The 16086-nt window shown below is 50.0% G+C and overlaps 1 protein-coding gene across 4 annotated transcripts in view; it reads right to left on the bottom strand.

The window, feature by feature from the left end:
- Nucleotides 1–16086, bottom strand: part of MYO5B (myosin VB) — a 342886-nt gene that overhangs the window by 130022 nt on the left and 196778 nt on the right. For all 4 annotated transcript variants that reach the window (XM_032882535.1, XM_032882534.1, XM_032882532.1 and 1 more), the window contains exons 5-8: nt 13710–13866; nt 7346–7489; nt 5927–6008; nt 1169–1276 (exon numbers count right to left, since the gene is read on the bottom strand). In XM_032882535.1, the coding sequence (XP_032738426.1) occupies nt 1169–1276; nt 5927–6008; nt 7346–7489; nt 13710–13866 (491 nt within the window). The remainder of the gene's footprint in view (nt 1–1168; nt 1277–5926; nt 6009–7345; nt 7490–13709; nt 13867–16086) is intronic.

The raw sequence follows: 16086 nt of genomic DNA, 5'->3' as shown, positions 1-16086 counted from the left end.
GCCCTTTTGCACCTGATACTTCTGCATCCCTAAAGTCGTCTTAAACACCTTTTTTATAATCACCAACTACTGCTCTAGCTAACTGATATTGTTCATCGGGATAACCAGCGTGGCTTTTAGGTCATTATTTCGTGGGTACGAAAGACAAAGTACATCTACCCACCGGTTACCCAGAGAAGTGGAGAGTGCTCGCTCAGATTTCAGCCCACGAAGCCCTGCTCCTACTGCACAGAGATTAGGGCGTGTCTGGTTTGGCCACTTTTATTTGGACACTGGGTGAGACTACCCAGATTCCCACCAAAGGACCCAAGAAATGCAGCTCTGAAGTAGTCTCATGACTCAGAAACCAGATGTCTACCTTGGTCAGAGAAGGGGCTGGGGGAACACAGGGGCCTTCCTGAGCTGCTCCCTGAGCTTCAGGCTGACTTCCCAAGCTCTGTTTTTTTCTGGCTGCAGGTCCCAGGAATTAACTCATTCAATTTCCCCGTGAGGAAAGGCTTGCCTTCCACTCTGCCACTCAGGCTCCTCTTCCTCAAAAATGGCCGGGGAGAGGAGTTTTCTCTCACGAGTCACTGAAATATCTGGCTTTGAAATATGGCCCTTCATGCCCAGGAAGACACCTGATGTTATTAGCCAAAAGGCCGAGGAGCAATACCAGAAGAACAGAGAGCTCTTGAAGAATTCCACTAATGCTCTCTATAGAAAAAGAGGTGACAGAACGGCACTATATGGGAGAGAACACTACCAGACCCTCATGGTCTGCTTCCAGCTTGGATCCCAGGACTGTGGTGCATGGGTTGGTTTGGTCCTAAAGACAAGCTCTTTCTGCTAGAACACATGGTCTAACCCCAGACCACGGCACAAGAAGATGTGGTTCTTTTTCATTTTGTTCCACTGGCTTCGGCGGCATGAGGAAGTGGAAAGGGCCATTTTGCAGCGCCTAAGAACGTGATTCTCAAACGCTTATTTTTAAGACAGCTCAACAAAGGTACAAGTCTTAAACTCTGGAGTCTGAGGGTTGGGATGAATTAAGAGTAGGACAACATTCACCGAGGGCAACAGGGCTCCTCGTGGGCTTATGAAGTTTGGCAAAGTGGGACACTGTCGTGCTTTTCTACTCTCCATGAAGTCAATCGTCTGGGCCTTTTCCCACTCAGAAGCTGCTTACCCAGGAGTGTGAAGGCTTGTCGCATCTTCTCAAAGTCCTCAGCATCATCGATGCCCTCGATGCGTGTGTCTCCTCCCTGTGATGTGTAGAAGAAGTCCTCTGCACATGCTATGAGAGGCGAGGAGGAAAAGCATCAGGCATCAGAAAGAAGCTCGATCCCGGTTTACCCACAGATCACAACCCATGAAGATTTCTACTCATCCCAGACAAAAATTTTATTCCCAGCTGAATGTGCAATCCTTATAAAATATCATCTTTACTGACAATGGCAAATGGAGAGAAAACTGGGTAAGGAGACACAGAGTACTACGCTAACAGGATGCATTGCTGTGTTTGTATAAAACCAGTACACAAAAACATGTGACCATAAAAAGTCACAGGTAGTTCAGTTTATAGGATTTACCACAGATTTGCTTTTTAAAAGGATCTGAGGGACAGCTGGTTGGCTCTTGGTTTCAGCTCAGGTCATGATCTCAGGCTCGTGAGATTAAGCCCTGCGTTGGGCTCTGTACTCAGTGCAGGGTCTGCCTGAGATGCTCCCTCTGCCTCCTCTCTGCCCCCCTACCCCTGCGGACACTCCATCTCTAAAGTAAATAAATCCTTTTTAAAAGGATCTGATATACAGTGAGAGCTACACGCACCCTAGAATCATAGACTTCCAGGACCGTCGATAAGCTGAGTGTGACAGCCTCATTTGACAGAGAGGCAATGATGTGCCCAAGGTGACATGGTTTTTTGTTCATTTGTTCTACCGAGTTGGGGCACCCCTGAGCTCTTCAGGCACACGAAGAGATGAACTTTGAGATCGTCGTGTGTTTGATCTCACCTCCGGTTCGGCTCCTCTCAGTCAGGCCTCAGAAAGCAGCCTGGGACACAACTGGTGAGAAGTCCCAGGTCTGCCTTAGAATTCAGAGCCAACCCTCACAGAGGGCAGTAACTCCACAAGACATGGGCAATATCCACGCAGCAGGCTTGGAGGTTGGCATTAGGGCAACAAGTGTACCTCATCGAGATTACCCCCAAAATCACATTTTCCACAAAACGCAGAACCTTTGTATAAAACAACCCTGCCCAGTGTTTGGAATTTCTAAATTTATGGTGTTTGATTTTGACAAGATGCCAAAGCTGGACACTGGCTACTGTTCTTCTTCTATAAAGATGGTGAAATTATCTCCCTTGCGTGTGTGTGGTCAAACTCACATCAGCTCAACAGGCTTCGATGCGATTTCACTGCCATGTCCAGTCTTCCTGCAACACCTTGAGCTGCCACTCTGACCCCTTACAAACATCTTGGGTCTCTTTCCTTGCTCCATTCCGACTACTGCTATCTACATCTGACCTTCTGCACGCACCTGTAGTCTGGGGACTGTTGCCAAAGACTAAACCAGTCTCCCCCCCCCCCCCCCGGCTCCTGCCCCTTCAAATCCACTTTCATGCTGCTGGTAACTCTGATCACACTGCACGCCCATTTAAAGCCTTTTAGAGAACCCCCGCTCCTGCCCTAGTGCCCTCAAGCCAGAGGTCAAACACCCTAAAAGAACCTCCTGGGCTCTTTGTGAAGCAACCACAGCCTCCATGTGTCCCTCCAGACTCAGGGCTCGCCCGTCCTCCCACACCTCTTGTCCCTGATCCACCCCCTTCCTGACGGTCGTTCCTCAGCTCTACCTGCCCACAGCCAATCTGGGTCCACGCTGAGTCCACCTACCTCTCCTTTCTGGTCTCTTCCATTTCCCACCGCGCATTCTCTGCTCCAAGCCACACTCCTCCGCTGAGTACACATTGCCAGGCCCATTAGGAAGTGGCCCAACTCAGACCCAAACCCTGCCCCACACAACCCAGGCTGGACCATTAGGCTACACTGTCCACAGGCATGGAGAGCAGGGTATCAGCCGTAGCTTATGAGGGAAAGCTTCCCAGAGAAGTAACCCAAACCCTGATGATTAAAGGCACTTGCGTGGGAGAGGAAGGACTTCAGCCCCAGGCTTGCAGACAGCCCCAGAAAAGGCAAATGGTTATGGAAGGAGTCACAGCAGGTCTCTGTGGAAGGTGGTAAATTCAGCTCTTTTCTATGGAATCCCCCTGCGAGCTCTGGCACAGAACAGAAGAGTTTCAAAGGCTTAAGAAAAGCGTCATTCTTCCTTTCACTCACCTTTCAAAGTACTTCCTTTGATGATTTTTGCAGGGGCACGTTAGGATGACTGAACATATTTATTCCTATTTTTCAGATGGGCAAATTGAGGAACATAGGTCTGGAAGGGATTACCCGGGCTCCCCCAGACTTTGGCCGGCCTGGGAGCCCATTACCTGACCACCCTAACATGGAGATGGTTGTTTACTGTACGGTGTTCTCATAAACACAACCTAACTTGTTATCGAAATCTATCAGCTGACACATCAGAAAAATACGCAGGACACTAGACCTCTCCGCTGGAGGAAAGGAGGCATTTTCAGTGTCTACTGAGACCCTTCGTTGTCAAAAGCCAGGGCCCCCCTTGCTGATGGTCTGACTCAGACTGACCGCCCACCTTCCCTGTTGCTAGTTCCCAACCTCGGGCTCCACAGGGTAACTTTCTCGGGCTGGGGCTCATCACTGCAGGGCCCATCCGGGTCAGTCACAGCTTCACTCTACTAAATGACTGAATCCAATCGAGATGATCATCTCTCAGGCATGCAATCAACTCTGTCACCATCACACTTCAGACCCTCATAAACCGGAGATAGTCCCCTGCCATCGGCTTAGCGGCCCTGGATCTGGGCTCTCCTTTCCAGCCTGTGAAGCCGGTGCTGACCGTCCCGTCCCAGAGCAACAGCTCTCCTCCAGTGTGGGTCTCTCCTTAGTTCACATTTCCAAGGAGAAATACGCCACAAAAGCCCCCGGTAACTGGCTCACCAGACAGACACCGAACCATGTACAGCCCAGAGGAGGCATGAGGCCAGTGTTTAGAGCAGGGGACCATCAGGGGCCCCGCTGCGGGCTGGTTCACCTGGGAGGCCACGCTCCAACTGTGCAAAGCAAGAAGGCTGTTCAGAGGACTATCAACATACCCATGGAAGAGAAAAATAAAGAATTTACTCCTTACTACCTGAAGGCTGTATGTAAGGAAATAAAAAGCCCATTACACTTCTTTTTACCATGATTTATTTACACTTCGACCCATGATTCATGGGAGTATTGTTTTTTAAAATCTCATCCTGAGGTCATTTTCATGCAACAGACCACCATCAACAGAGCAGACGGAAGTACAGATGGAATGTCCCTCTGCTCCCCCTCGCTGGGCCAAAGGGTCTCACAGGGACTTCTGCTCAGTTGAGGAGCATGTTCTAGCTGAAGGGAAGGGGGAAGGAGGCAAGGCGGTCTATCCACTAGGAACCCCTGGCTAGTCTTTCATTTACTTCATGTTTCCAACCACCAACCGTTATCGTGGAACTGTCAGGCTTCGGAGCTCACAGCCAATGCACCCATGAGGCCAAACATGGCCTCACCCTGAGCCTGAGAGCTCATCAACGCAAAGGTCTGCATTCCTGGTCACTTGTGGCCATAAACCAACACCCAAGCCCAAGCTGCCAGCTCCAGGAGGGACGCATCCAACAAGGCTTGTGCTCGTCCCTCCCAAGGAGTTTACAGCTTCAGTGTGGGAGAGGCAGACTTGCAAACACGGAGTACGGTACAGCAGAAAAGCAGCGTAGCATGCCCTCCTGGGCTTCCTCCTCTGGTTCTCAATTTCCTTCCCCTGGGAACCTTCCACCCACCTCGGCTCTGCTTCCCTCAGCACAGCCTTCCCACCCTGCACAGTAACAGGCCGTGAGCTCAGCGAGGGCAGGCCCCACAACGGGTACACTGAGCGCTCCATCCCCGGCGCCTCACACCACGTCTGTAGGCTTCAGTGAATGGACCAAGGACCCAGTGCTAACCCGCATGACCCAGGCACCAAATGAAGCAGGAATCCATAAGTAAAGCAGAGAGTTAGGAGGGCAGACCGAAGTTTGAACTACCTGGTGTGTGTCAGCCTTGAGGGGTATGGGCTGGGGCTGTCAGAGGTCGATCTGGCACTGGGCCCTGAAGACAGCTAGGATCTGGGTCGTGGACAGCCTCAGGGGTCGGTTTCTCTCACAGATACATTAGGGCCAACTGACCCCTGTCTAGACACCCAGCTCTTCACACCATCGGCTACCACTGCAGCACTCCCTCACCCCCACCCCCCGCCAGGTGCCACCCGCTGCCACAGCGCCCCGCCAGCTATGGGGAGGTCTGCACACCCTGGGGTCTAATGCTCAGCAGCCCCTTTCCCCCACCCCCTCGCCCCAGGCCAGCCATCTTCATCCTGCCCCAGCCTCTCACCCCCTCCTTTCCTTCAGCTCTATCCTTGAGTAGGACTTAAAACTCCCAGGCTACAATGACATGAGCTGCACTGGGTAAATCTCTAGATCCTCATGGTGGGACGGCCTTTTTATGCTGTCTGAAGTGTGATCATTTTTCAAAATAATGCATGGAAATTCTTACGTGCTCTGTAAAATACTATCCTGCACCCTCCTTCCCCTCTCAAATGGTTTTCTGTGGCAGGCTGTCTGGGGACAATTGGCCCGAGTTTATGGATTGGGTACAGATGCTCAAGGAGGTCTGGATGGTGACATACTCGCATGGGAAGCAGAGCTGGGACAAGAACCCAGGACAGAGGGCTCTGTGCAGAGGCACCCCAGGGCAGTACCCCATGGCCACACAGCCCCTCCCCGAGGACAGGCACACCCACATTTGCATACTTAGCGCAAGCTCTTTGAATTCTGGAAGGCTGGCGGCAGCACAGAGCTGGTAGAAGATGTGGTAATTCCGCTCACCGTCCGCCTGCAGTAGGAAACAAGTCCAACAGCTTTAGGACAGTGACCCCAGCAATCATCCCCCTCACTCGCTCTCATCCCAGTGTCCCGTGGATGACAGTGGTCAAGACTTGTGCTCACGTCTTCCCTCACAGCTCTGCCACCTTCAACGCCCACCCCTAGATGTTCCATTCACGGTTATGTTCCTTCTTCGAGCTTGAGGATTTCTAGCTCTCTCCTATTTTCTTCTTGTTCTCTGCTCTTCCACAATGGTCGGCTGCCAACTCCCACACACTCGTATGGATGTCCCTGCTCCCTGGCTCAGGCCGCACAGACTGTCACTCGCCTGCGGTAGGCTCCCTGTCCTCTCTAGGAGGCTGGGAACTAAGTCAGAGCTCTGCCCTTGCCCATCAGGTCAGGCTGGGGCAGCCACTGAAGGTCATAGACGGAGGGAGGACTCACAGCGGACACTCGGGCTTCACCAGCCTTAAACTGGCAGAGTGGTGGCGGGGCGGGGGGGACAAAGAGTGGTGGGGGACAGGGCTTTAGGAGGCCTGGGCAAAGGAAGAGGAAGGCTCGAGGGGTGTTCAGCGAAGACTCTGGCCAGAGCCACAGGCAGCCCTGACCTGCACCCAGCACAATGGGCTGTTTGCTTTGCTGCTGTGAGATGAGGATTTGGGGCCGTCAAACCAAATTTGGGAGGTGGGGAGAGATCCCGAACAGAAAAACGGAAAAACAAATAAAGCTGGTTAAAAAATCCGTTACATGTTTGTTAAGCACCAGCCTGCAGAGGGACGTCCCTGAGAAGCAGCTGAAGCTGTTCAGGATGTCCCCTCTGCAGGCAGTTGAATGTCGGGGTGACATTTGGAGTGTGGGGCCACCTCAGACTGGGACGTGTGTCATCTCAAGTCGGGGACAGGACACTAAAAGGGGGCTGGGGGAGGACTGTTTTCGGGCTAAGTAGATGTCCAAGCAGTGAGCTTTCTTTTGTTTGTTTAAATAGGACCTACAAAGTAAGAAGGTTCCTGGGGAAGCTGAAGCCCACAACCTTCCCCTAAGACTCTCAAATCCACAAAAAACAGGACTGTCTCGTCCCTGTGTCTCCGGTATCACGCACAGGGCTGGTACATAACAGGCACTCATTACGTTTGTTGACTGAATCTAAAAACAATACCAAGCAGATTTCCAGGCCTGATGTCCATGGCATTCACATGAATAGTTTTCGACATAAAGAGAGAAAAGCTAAAGGTCAAGTGTATCCTAAAAAGGAGATGCTCTCTCTGGGCACAGGGAGAGGGTCAGGGAGCAAGTGAGCAATCACTCATGGGGGAAAAAGTACAAAAAGGCCCAACTCATGCCACTCACCTGAAAGACCACTCTGGACTTCTCCAGCAGGTAGGTCCTCATGTTGGCCCCAATGATGTGGTACCGCTTATCAAAGCCGATCTGAATATACTTTCCAAATCGGCTGCTGTTGTCATTGCGAGTGGTTTTGGCATTTCCGATGGCCTGCAGAGAACACACAAGAGGTACAGGAAAGCTTTCTTGGTTTCTAGGTGGTGTGTGTGCGCGCAGCTCTCTCTCCTCTTCCTTACAGAGCCCCCCTCCACTGTAAGGATGACAATGAGCAGAGCTAAACACAAAACTTCATTCCATGCCTCCTTTACTCCTAAGGATGGCCAGTGAGAGTAAGGAGCTGACCGGTGGACTCTTTCCAGTGATCCTACCTGGAACGTGCATGGTGATGGCTGCAGCTGGAGCAGTCACCTTGGGACCATGAAGAAAAGGGCTGGAGAATCACATTCTGACAGGCTTGAGCTTACCAAACCAATGCCAGTCTTTGAGAGCTCTCAGCTTGAAGTGAGAAAGGCAAACTTTTCCGTGCTTTAATCAGATCTCCTTGACTAAGCAGGCAAATGTCATTCCTAACTGATAAATGGTATTTCCAAGAAAGAGACCAAGATCCACACCAACCTCATCACTAGATCGTATCAGGAAGGCCTCACCCTCTGGATACCTTTTCTCATGCAGCTGCAGGGGCACAGTTCAAAACACCTGATGAGAATTTAAAAAGTGAGGGACTAGATGGCTTGGCACGATTATTCACTTTCTACAAAGCGTCGCATTGCTAATGGATCAGTAATAAATATATTACTATTTTAACTTTAATCCCTTTCACACGTTTACATTTTTAGGTGGTTGAAACGCTTGAAAAAGTTGTCTATGAAATTTGAGGGACACAGAGGCTAAAAGAAGATCCAAACCCAGATTGTCCCTCTACCCCTTCTCAGGCGGATCCAAGCCACAGAGCCACTAGTGCCTCCCGGTGTTCCAAAACTACACAAGCTCAGCTGGTATCTGTTGTAACAAGGCAAACAGGGCAGCTGAAAGCAAATCCTTGCTTAAAGATCCCAATAACACATCATGAAAATGCCCCATTCCCATTCTTGAGATGAGTCCGGTGAGGCCATGAGTCATGCAGCTGCTCACTCACAGAAACCCAAGCCTAGCTCTGCACTACAGAATGCGTCCGGTCTGAGGGCGCCTGCACTCTACACACCCACCTCCCATCCAGGTCCCCCTGGTGTGACGGCCCCAACGTGTGCCAAAAATCCAACCTTAATTTAATCAAGCTTCTGAATTTTACAGCCCTTTTACAGGAAACACAGAGGACAAAGGAACACGTTAATCAGCATCAGGAAGATAAAACCGGCAAAGTCCGGTTTGTGGAACATTCTCAAAGACCATCTAGTTTCAATGAATACAATTCAATGCAAAAATTTCAAAATATTCAAACTCCATAATTCGTAAAATGGCAAGAAGAGCCTTTGCCATACCTGACACCACTCCTTGTGATGGCTTAGGGGAAAGCTTGCCCAGGGGCTAGAGATCACAGTCAATCCAGAGAGGTCTAGCTTACTTACCTCACTAGGCTGCTTTGAGAAGTGACAGATCTAGAAGTACTTTAAAAATATGTAATGGCACCCGCAAAGAGAAGAGGTTATTATGACCCAACCCATCAACTCTACCCTAGGACTCGTAGATCCTGTGCGTGAAGGACACATGGGCAGTTCTGCATCTTTTAAACACTTGCTAGATTTTTTCTGATTTCCCACGGACTCAGGAAATGTCTTGATGAGTTATCATAGATGAGAAAAGAAAAACAGGTTTTAACCTTGAGTCCCACAGACCAAGGGGAAAAAGCGGACGTAACCCAAGTGGTTACAACATGGAAAATGAGCAAACAGTATAAACAGGAAATTCACGGCAGACACTCACATGATCAAGTGTTGAGAAAAGGTAACCTCACTGGACATTGGAAAACAGCAGACTCAAATGGGGAGGGGCCGGGACTAGGAACTCGGACACAACAAAACGAGGAGGATGTGAGGACAAGGGAACTCTCCCATGTTGCCGGCTCAAATGGGAACTGGAACCACTGTTTTGAGAAGTCACTGGACCTATCTAGTAAAACTGAATACACACGCACCTCACGGTTCAGCAAGTCTACTTCTACATATTACCTGGAAAAACACGTAGTGCACACGTGAGTAAGTACAGAAATCTTTGGCACAGGTTGTAATTACTAATAAAAAAAAATTCATCCTCAATGCCCACTAGTAGGGGAATAGATAACGTGTAGTGGATTCACACCATGGGACATTATAAAGCTGGTATAGGTGAACTAGAGCATGATTCGTGGATAAAATTAAAAGATGTTGAGGGAAAGATTTGCAAAATGACAAAATATGCTACCGTTCACATAGTACATAAGAGAACCACCTTCTCTGTTGTTCCTGCATGTGCTAAGAGGAAGAGCAAATGGAGTAGTTTCCATATAATGAGGATTATACAACAACGAGGGACGTATCAATGTGTGGAGGCGCAGAGCAGGGAGCAGTTAGCCACGGCCGGCACAACGCAAGCGGCTTGGAGGGCTGTAAGCTGACAAGGGTCTTAAAGGGGGAATCAAGTTTTGCTAGTGGGGAGGAGGAAGGGTTCCAGTTATAGCCCTGACCTGGGTCAAGGGTCAGGGCAGGTGCACATGTGGAGTGGCGAGAGTGTGCTGCGCGTGAGATAAGAGATGTGCTCCGTGAGTGAGTCTGGGCGCAGATTCTTGTATGAACAGGTGGACAGCTGCAGGCATTGTTTCTTTAGCTCAAAAGGAAAAACCTTAAATCCCCGAATTACATAGTAACTGGTCTTAGTTTAGATGATTTTTGCTCACTGTACCCTCACAGTATCCTCCTTCTCCCAGGATGGGGGCAGTCTCTGGCTCCTTGACTTGTGTGGTGTAGACGCTGGGCACCCCAAGAAGCCACGTGACCCCTCCAACCCGGACTTGGTTCTACCTCTGCTCTAACAGTCTCTTAGCCAGTGCAGAGTCATGAACAAACCACTCCTGGATGCTGGTAAGCTCACACGGAGCGGGGTCAGAGAGCTCTGGCGCTAAGAATGAATCATCCCAACCCACCCTCAAGTCGCCTTTAATTCAAGCCACTGTCACTTAGTGCAGCTTGCTGGGGATTCCATTTCCTTGGACCGTCCTCGACGGTCTCCCCGGGAGGCAGCTGCAGAAAGAAGGAGATGGCGCAGGAGCACAGCGGACTGCTTGGTCGGGACGGGAGCCGAGTCATCAGGAACTGGCTGGCCCCCGGGGAAGATGTGCCTGGTGTTGCCTCCAACCTTCTGAGGAGCCACAGAGCTGACTGGGCTTCCTGACACATGGGCCCGCCTAGACCCCCAAGTTGTGAAGAGGCAGGCTTTGGCGCTGCAGAAGCTGCTCTTTCTTGGCCCAGAAACACTTTCTGACCCGCCCAGAGTTCTTCTTGGCTACGATGCTTCCTTGCCATGTTTCTGTCCAAGACTTCTCTCAAGGACAACACTTAAAAACTCAAGGGACAATCTCCATGATGATCAGATTCCGTCATCTGACAGAAGGAGCCCTAGGGAATTACCCACAGTTTCCAAAGTAGCACCTTGCACAAGGTAGAAATTTAATGTCGTGAGCCCAAACCACTGCACCATTCCTTTACGTGACATCAGGCTCGAGGAGGCTGCTCCGTGCACACACTCCTCCTCTAGACCTTAGCAACCGAACCACGTCTTGCATGTTTTGGGGTGTGCGTGTTGCTCCCCCCCCATGCCAAAGTACCCTGAATCCCCAGCAGTGCACCAGTCCATTCACGATGTAAGAGCTACTGAACATGTTAGGTTGTTTTAGACAGACCTCTATCATTTGAAAACCACCCCCAAAGCAGGGAGTCATAGGCTTGCATGCCATTGTCCAGTGGCCTTGTTCACACCAGCCAAGAGGTGGAAACCTGAGCAGTTCATGCACAGAGGGATGGATTAACAAAACGTGGTCTTATCCACACAACAAAGTATCATCCGACCATAATAAGGAAGAGGACACTCCTACATTCTGTAACACACATGAACTTTGAAAACATTAAGTAAGCCAAACATAAAAGAACAAATATTGTATGATTCCACTTATATGAGGTGCCTAGAACAGGCAACTTCATGGAGACGGAGAGTAGAATAGAGGTTACAAGGGCCTGGTGGAGAAGAACAGGGTTATTCTTTAATGGGTACAGATTGGGATGATTAAAGAGTTCTAGAAATGGATGGTGGTGATGGTTGCCCAACGCTACGAATGTACTTAAGACCCTTCAATTGTTCGTTTAAAATAGTGAAAGGGTAAATTTTATGTATGTTTAACCACAATAAATCAATTAAAAAATCCTCTTGTGTCTCGTACATGTTTAATAATGGGGTGATCTACCTTCATTAAATTCTCATCTCGACTTAAATTACTTTATCCAGGCACCAAAGATGTAACAGATTTCCTCCCTTCTCTGTTTTGCCCGGAAAAATTACCTTCTTTATTCCTTAAAAGAGGCAGCACTCTGGGTCTTTGAAACCTTATTACCTTAAAAATGGCCTGAGTTTTGAAACTCAGGGGCAAAGGAGAATCTGAGAGCCTGGTTTGACTCCCATTTGAGATGAAACACGATGCTGATCATAGAGCACAATCTTAACTGCCTCCGTTTAGGTGCATGGATGGTCTCGGGCAGGCCAGGCCATGGTCCACCATCACATTCCGAATTGAGGCCATAGCCAGGCCCCAACCTTGGGCTATGAACAAGTGGGCTACTAACTAGTTGCAGGTTTGACAATATTAATATGTTTGCTGCTAATAAGGCGATTCATAAAAAACCTCAATGATACGGAGAAAAGGCTTATGACTATAATATTCAGTGAAAAGGCTGTAAGGAAACAGACCCAAATGTGCAACAATTATCAGTAGGCTGTAGAAAGACAAATTGGGGGTACCCTACCCAGACCTTCTAAATCAGCAACTCTTGGGGGGCTGGGGCCCAGCAGTCTGGTTTAACAAGACCTCCAGGTGACTTTGATGCACTTGAGTTTAAGAAGCATTAGAAGAGAATAAAAGTCTTCTTGCTCCTATATTTTTGGTAAAAATGCCTCCAACTGTACTAACCGTTCTCCAATCCATGTAAGAATTCCATAGAATTCCAAGTTTCCATGAACTTGCTTTTGTTGAATTGTTAATGATTATGTTATGCCCTGTTAGTCAACAGAGAATCAAAGTTCTCCAGATAATCCAACTGTGTAGGCAGATTATACCCACAAAAAACAATGAATTCCTAGGAACTGAGGCTCAGTCTTTAGTCATGCACTTGGTAAAGGAAGGGGGTGGGGTGAGAGGGGGATCTAGGAAGGTTACGGCAGGTTCTCGTATCCCTCAGCTCCAAAACGACCTGAAAGACTAACGACCTTGGTGACTTGGGTCTTAAATGACCTGGTTCAAGGCCCTGCAGAGAATCTGACACTATCTTGGCAGCTTTTGGCCTCAACTCAATCTCTTCTTCCTAAAACAAGGAGCAGCCCTGGGCTGGCTGGGGCCCACCAGACTGTAACCCAGACAATAACCAAGAGCCTCTCAGAGGCAGGAAATCAAAGCTGGCCCAGGGACTGCATACCCATTTAGATTTACTTTATCAGAATTAACTTTTTATGGAAGAAAGAGAGAGAAAAAGAGAAATGGAGTTCCAACCCTGACACCCAGGGAGTTACAGCAAGACTGAAGTTTTAGAAAACGTCTCTGGCCTTGTACCTGTCCTGACTGCTCTGGGGCTGGGGTGTTGAGGAGAGACAGAAGGCCCCGGCCGTTCATGCCATCTAGATAACGGCTTCCTGAGGATCATCAGGTTTCCTGCTGTCACAGAGCTCTTGGCTCTACCTTTCCCCCAACCCGGCCTCCCACGCCCGTGCACACTGCCCTCCTGATCCAGCAGGCCCTCAAAGTCCTGGATGGTTGGAGGTAAGCAGGGACTCGCTGACACACGATGGCTGGTGACGGAACAGCTACAGAGGCGGAGGCGGGATGGAAGGACGCTCACTAGAGCATCCGCAGAGTCTAGGAACAAGGCTGGCATGAAAAGGACACTCCACTGGGTACTGGGGACCTGAAGGAGGCTACCAGGAGAGATTACCTCCCAAATCCGTGCTCTTAGGGGCACCATTGGCGTTCTTTCCTTACTGGGAGACATAGGGCTCTACAAGAATGGCAGGAATGTGGACCACATGAGCCGCTTCCACAGACTCTGGTGGGCGACCGCATGAGGCGGGTCACCCAGCAGCTGGCTGCCGGACAAAGAAGCTCCAGCCAGAAAGGCCAAGTGTGTTTGGAAGGCTTTACCTCCATGATGGGGCTGGACGCCAGGACCTTCTCTTCGATGTTGGTGTCACTGGCTGAGCCACCCACCGTGGCAAAATAGCGCATGGCGTACTTAGCTGACACGGTCTTGCCGGCTCCAGACTCCCCGCTGACTATGATGGACTGGTTCTTCTCATCTCTGGAAGGGAAAAAGTTCTGGTCAGTGGCTGGTTGTGGAAGGGCTCTGTTGCCTTTCATGGACTCTGTGGACAAGGACCTGAGCTTGATCAAGATCATTTCATCTTCTCTGAAGGAAAAATACGAGGGACAGCGTTAAGACAGTCTGCCCTCCCTCCCATGCTTGCATAATATCCATAAGCAGGAGAAAGGAGAGTTCGGAGAAGGGCTTACAAAAGGCACACGTCCTTCCTAAGGGCCCTCAGCAAGGGGGGTGGGGTCAGCTGGTCACAACCACACTTCCTCTGGGGAGGCAGTACCCCCTCACCCATTCCTTTATGTGCGCGCGCGCGCACACACACACACACACACACACATACACACATCCTGAGAATTCACACACGTGCCTTTGCAGGTACACAGTCTCACCTCTGATTCTGTGGCATGCCCATCCGGGGCCACCGTGTGAGTTACAACTTTTCAAAAACAAGGATCTTTTCCTCTCGTGTTTCAGCCCAGCGTGCCAACAGATAGTTTCAAATTTCTTGCTCATATGTATGTCTCCTAAAAGGCATGCTATTAACCACCAGAGTGATCGTGCTTCAAGTTTATCAGAATTAGATAAAACAGCTATCAATTGCAGTGAGAAGGATTTCAGTAAGACTAAATGGAAGGCAGAAAGAAGATCCTCTATACCAGATAAAAATGCATCTATATTTATCCCTTTAAAATAGACGGCAGAAGGACAGGCAGGTAATGCAGAGAGCAGCCTATCAGATCTCTAAGGAATGTGCGTGTTCAAGCCTGGAGCGGGAACACATGTGGGCGGGGCACAGGTTTGGCTAACGAATGGCTCCTAAGGGCTATAGTCAGCCACCTACATCCAGCTCACAGATCCACTGCCGGGAAGGCAGGCACTCTGCTCTCATCTCCAGTCCAACAGTGCATGGCATAGAATATATGCTCCTAGGGATTAACCAGCACGCCCTCCCAGATAAGAAAGCCTTGGAGCATGGAGGTGGGTTTATGACACAGCCCTCCTGGCCCCGGCCCACGACTACTTACACCAGCTCCGGGGGCTTCCTGGGCAGAGCAGGCCATAGCAGAATGAACACAGAAGCCACCACTGGCCGCCTGCCCCACCGTGCTAATCACCAACACAGGTAGACTGCGGCTTATCAGCACAGGGGAAGAAATGTTGGCCCTGCTTCTGATCTGGGCTGACAGCCAAGACGTAAGAAAGCAGCGTGATGACACTGATGTCAACTAGGAGAGGACTAGAAAGATAGGAGAGATCCGGGCTGGGGGTGGGAGCACCAGGCAGACTCAGCTGTGGTAGCTGGGCTGAAGAACCCCTAACCGAGAGCCACTGTTCAATGTCAGCAAAGGGCAATGTGGTCTTAGCTCACACAAACCATTGTCACCAGCTGGGGAGGGATAAAATAAACACAGGGGGCTAGTTCCCCGTTGAAGATGGGGAAAACACAATGGATCTTCCCAACTGGCTCCACAACCAGTTTCCTAAGAACAAAGGCAAATCCTGCCTAGTATCTGGAAGAGTAAGAAGTGGCTTTCTGAGATCCCTTGTAGTTCCAGAAGCCTGTGGACAATGCTTGTATTTCCCAGGTTCACTCATTTTCATTGCATACATCCACCAGACCATGAAGATCGTGACAGGTGTCACCTCTCAATACTTCATAATCAACTCCCTAGAAAACAGCTCAGAAGCACAGCCCTCCTGAATGACTCAGAGTAACCGGCTGGACCTCCAGCCCTGGACCATAGACTTCCGAAACAGACCCGCGCTGGATGCCAGCTTCAGAACACGCCCGTAACCACAATAAAGAGAGGTGAATTGCAGAAGCCACAGCGCCCAGGTCTGAAGTTTGGCCTCAGGCCCCTACAGTCGACCTAAAATCAATCAATAACGAGCACAGCCTGCGTGAGCAAAGCCTTACTCCTCAGCAGAGGTTCACATGGAAAGCAGAAGTAGAGACTGTCCAAGGAATTCAAGCAGGCTCTGTGGCAGTACCACACGGATGCTAGGGGAGTATGAACGGGAGCGGCGGGGGCCAGGGGTGAGCACTGTCCAGTTCCCTGCAGCAACAGTGCGCACATGGCAGACTGGCCTAGGCAGAGACACAGAACACAGCTGGCACAAATAAGAAGGCACAGACCCAGGACACGGGTCACTTTTCACCTGCAGTGTCAAGATGGGAACTGCCCTGTGCATCACTGGGAA

This window comes from Lontra canadensis, unplaced genomic scaffold, assembly GCF_010015895.1.
Source record: "Lontra canadensis isolate GAN:19392208 unplaced genomic scaffold, GSC_riverotter_1.0 scaffold82, whole genome shotgun sequence".
In the NCBI taxonomy this organism is placed as follows: Eukaryota; Metazoa; Chordata; class Mammalia; order Carnivora; family Mustelidae; genus Lontra; species Lontra canadensis.
The sequence above is the reverse complement of the archived record's forward strand: the minus strand, read 5'-3'. Positions and strand labels throughout refer to the sequence as shown.